General features: G+C 60.3%; 1 protein-coding gene across 1 annotated transcript in view; it reads left to right on the top strand.

Annotated features, from left to right (window-relative positions):
• BPIFB2 (BPI fold containing family B member 2) overlaps window positions 1–857 on the top strand; it is a 4,591-nt gene extending 3,734 nt beyond the window's left edge. Inside the window, exons 7-9 of the mRNA XM_009640324.1 lie at window positions 263–326; window positions 435–511; window positions 789–857. Of these exons, the coding sequence (XP_009638619.1) occupies window positions 263–326; window positions 435–511; window positions 789–857 (210 nt within the window). The remainder of the gene's footprint in view (window positions 1–262; window positions 327–434; window positions 512–788) is intronic.
• Window positions 858–1,848: the final 991 nt, after the last annotated feature.

The following is a 1,848-nucleotide window of genomic DNA, read 5'->3' as shown; positions in this document are numbered from 1 at the left end:
GCTGCTGTGACTCACTGCACACACAGCCCGCGCCTTAGCACCATCCTCTGACAGCCACAGCCTGGTGTCCCCCCGCTGCGCCCTAAACCCCCCCGGGCAGCGGTTAGCAGGGAAATGCTTACTCTGGGTGCTGGCTGCGCCCTGCGGCAGGGAGAGGCAGCTCCGTGCGGGATCAGGAGAGGTGCAGTGGGCGTCAGGACCTCCCTCCTGCTGGTCCCTGCCCCTCTCCCTCTGCCTCAGTCCCTGGCTTCCCCCTCGGCAGGCTGCCTTACTGGAGGAGCTCCTTCTGCCCGCGATCCGTGCGGAGGTACCGGCCCAGCTGAACGGTGAGGGGCTGGGGGCTCCGCAGCGGCACTGGCGCGCAGGGCGCACGGCGGGCACAGAGGCAGCACCCAGCCTCCAACTTTCCCTCTTTTGTTTTTTTTTCCCCCCAGTGGTCCTGAGCAACGGCGTGGTCCTGCCCCACGTCTCCAGCTTCGCCTACACCGATGTCAACGTCGTGATTCACAAGGTGAGAAATCAGACCGTTAAGCTGCTCCCCACTACGCTTGATTCAAAGGGAACCCGGGAGCAATGCTCACCTCTTGGCTCCATGGGAGCCTGCTCCTCTAGCCCTGTCAACCCCCAGAACCAAGCTTCACCCCTTTGGATAGGCACAGCTCCTCCTTAGCCCCACTGGCTCGAGCAATGGCCCCGTCAGAGGGGCCACTGGCCCACGGGGAGCCCCATGCAGGCTGGCACAAGCCACACGGGCGCCGTGCTCAGCCCTCGTTCCCCCCCCTGCTCAGGGCTACGTCCTGGTTCCCTGCAACCTCAGGCTCCAGGCGAGGACCGGAGCACAGACCATCGCGGGCTGAAGCCGGGTGTCCGGGGCCGAACGGGCCCGTTGGCTCCGCACTCGTGCTTTGTGTTTTCTCACTGCTGGAACTGTTGGGAATCTTCTTTCCTGCCCTCCTAAGAGAACGCCATCCCACATTCAGGGCAGCAATGGCATTGCGCTAGCAGCTCTCCCTCCCGGTCCTGCTCCTGGCATTTTGGTTGCCAAAGAGGAGGGACTGTAACCATGTTCCATACTTTAATTAAACATTTCTCTTTCACGCTGCACTTTCTGCTATGATTAGTGACTTTTTTTTCCCCCTCAACGATTTGTACCTAAAGGCAGATGAATTTTGTCTTGCCAAAAGCTGGTGCCAGTACAGATGCCCAGACCTTACATTTAATCAAGGGAGCATGAAAATCCCCCTAATTTGTAAGGCTGGAAAGCAGCCCCGTGCCTCTCGGCATGGAACAACACAGCCCCTAACGGTGAGCGATCTTTCATCTGCTCTTCCTCCGTTTCTCGTGTTACTATGGGAACATTGGGCTGCTGGTTTTCCCTGGGTCAGAAAGAAGGGGGGAAGAAAAAAAAACCAACCAACCAACCCGTCTGCGCACGGGTTTCTAACTCCAGACTTGGAGCTTCCATTTTCAAAGCTACGCTTCCGACAAAGCTCCTCATGAAGAAAACGCTGACCGAAACGACCGCCCGCGGTGCTCGCGCCGGCTTGGCACGCGCCTGCCCCAGGCACCAGCGGCTCCGTTTGTCACTGTTGGAACGCCCCTTCCCACCGACCGAACGCGCCTCGGCGGCCGAGAGGGTGTTCAGCAAACTAAGGGGGGGCGGGGGGGAAGCCCACAACAGACCTGAGTGTCCAAAACAGAAGGGTGGGCAACTGCCCGCCTTGCTCCATCATCGGGCGCCCGTGCGCAGGAAGAGCAGCCTTGCTGCCCATCGGCAGCTCTTCCCTCACCTCTCTTTTTGCGGTCTCGGCTCGGAGCCCCAGCCCCCACCCCCATTAACCACACGCA

Source organism: Egretta garzetta, unplaced genomic scaffold (genome assembly GCF_000687185.1).
Source record: "Egretta garzetta isolate BGI_Z169 unplaced genomic scaffold, ASM68718v1 scaffold316, whole genome shotgun sequence".
Lineage (NCBI taxonomy): Eukaryota > Metazoa > Chordata > Aves > Pelecaniformes > Ardeidae > Egretta > Egretta garzetta.
The sequence above is the reverse complement of the archived record's forward strand: the minus strand, read 5'-3'. Positions and strand labels throughout refer to the sequence as shown.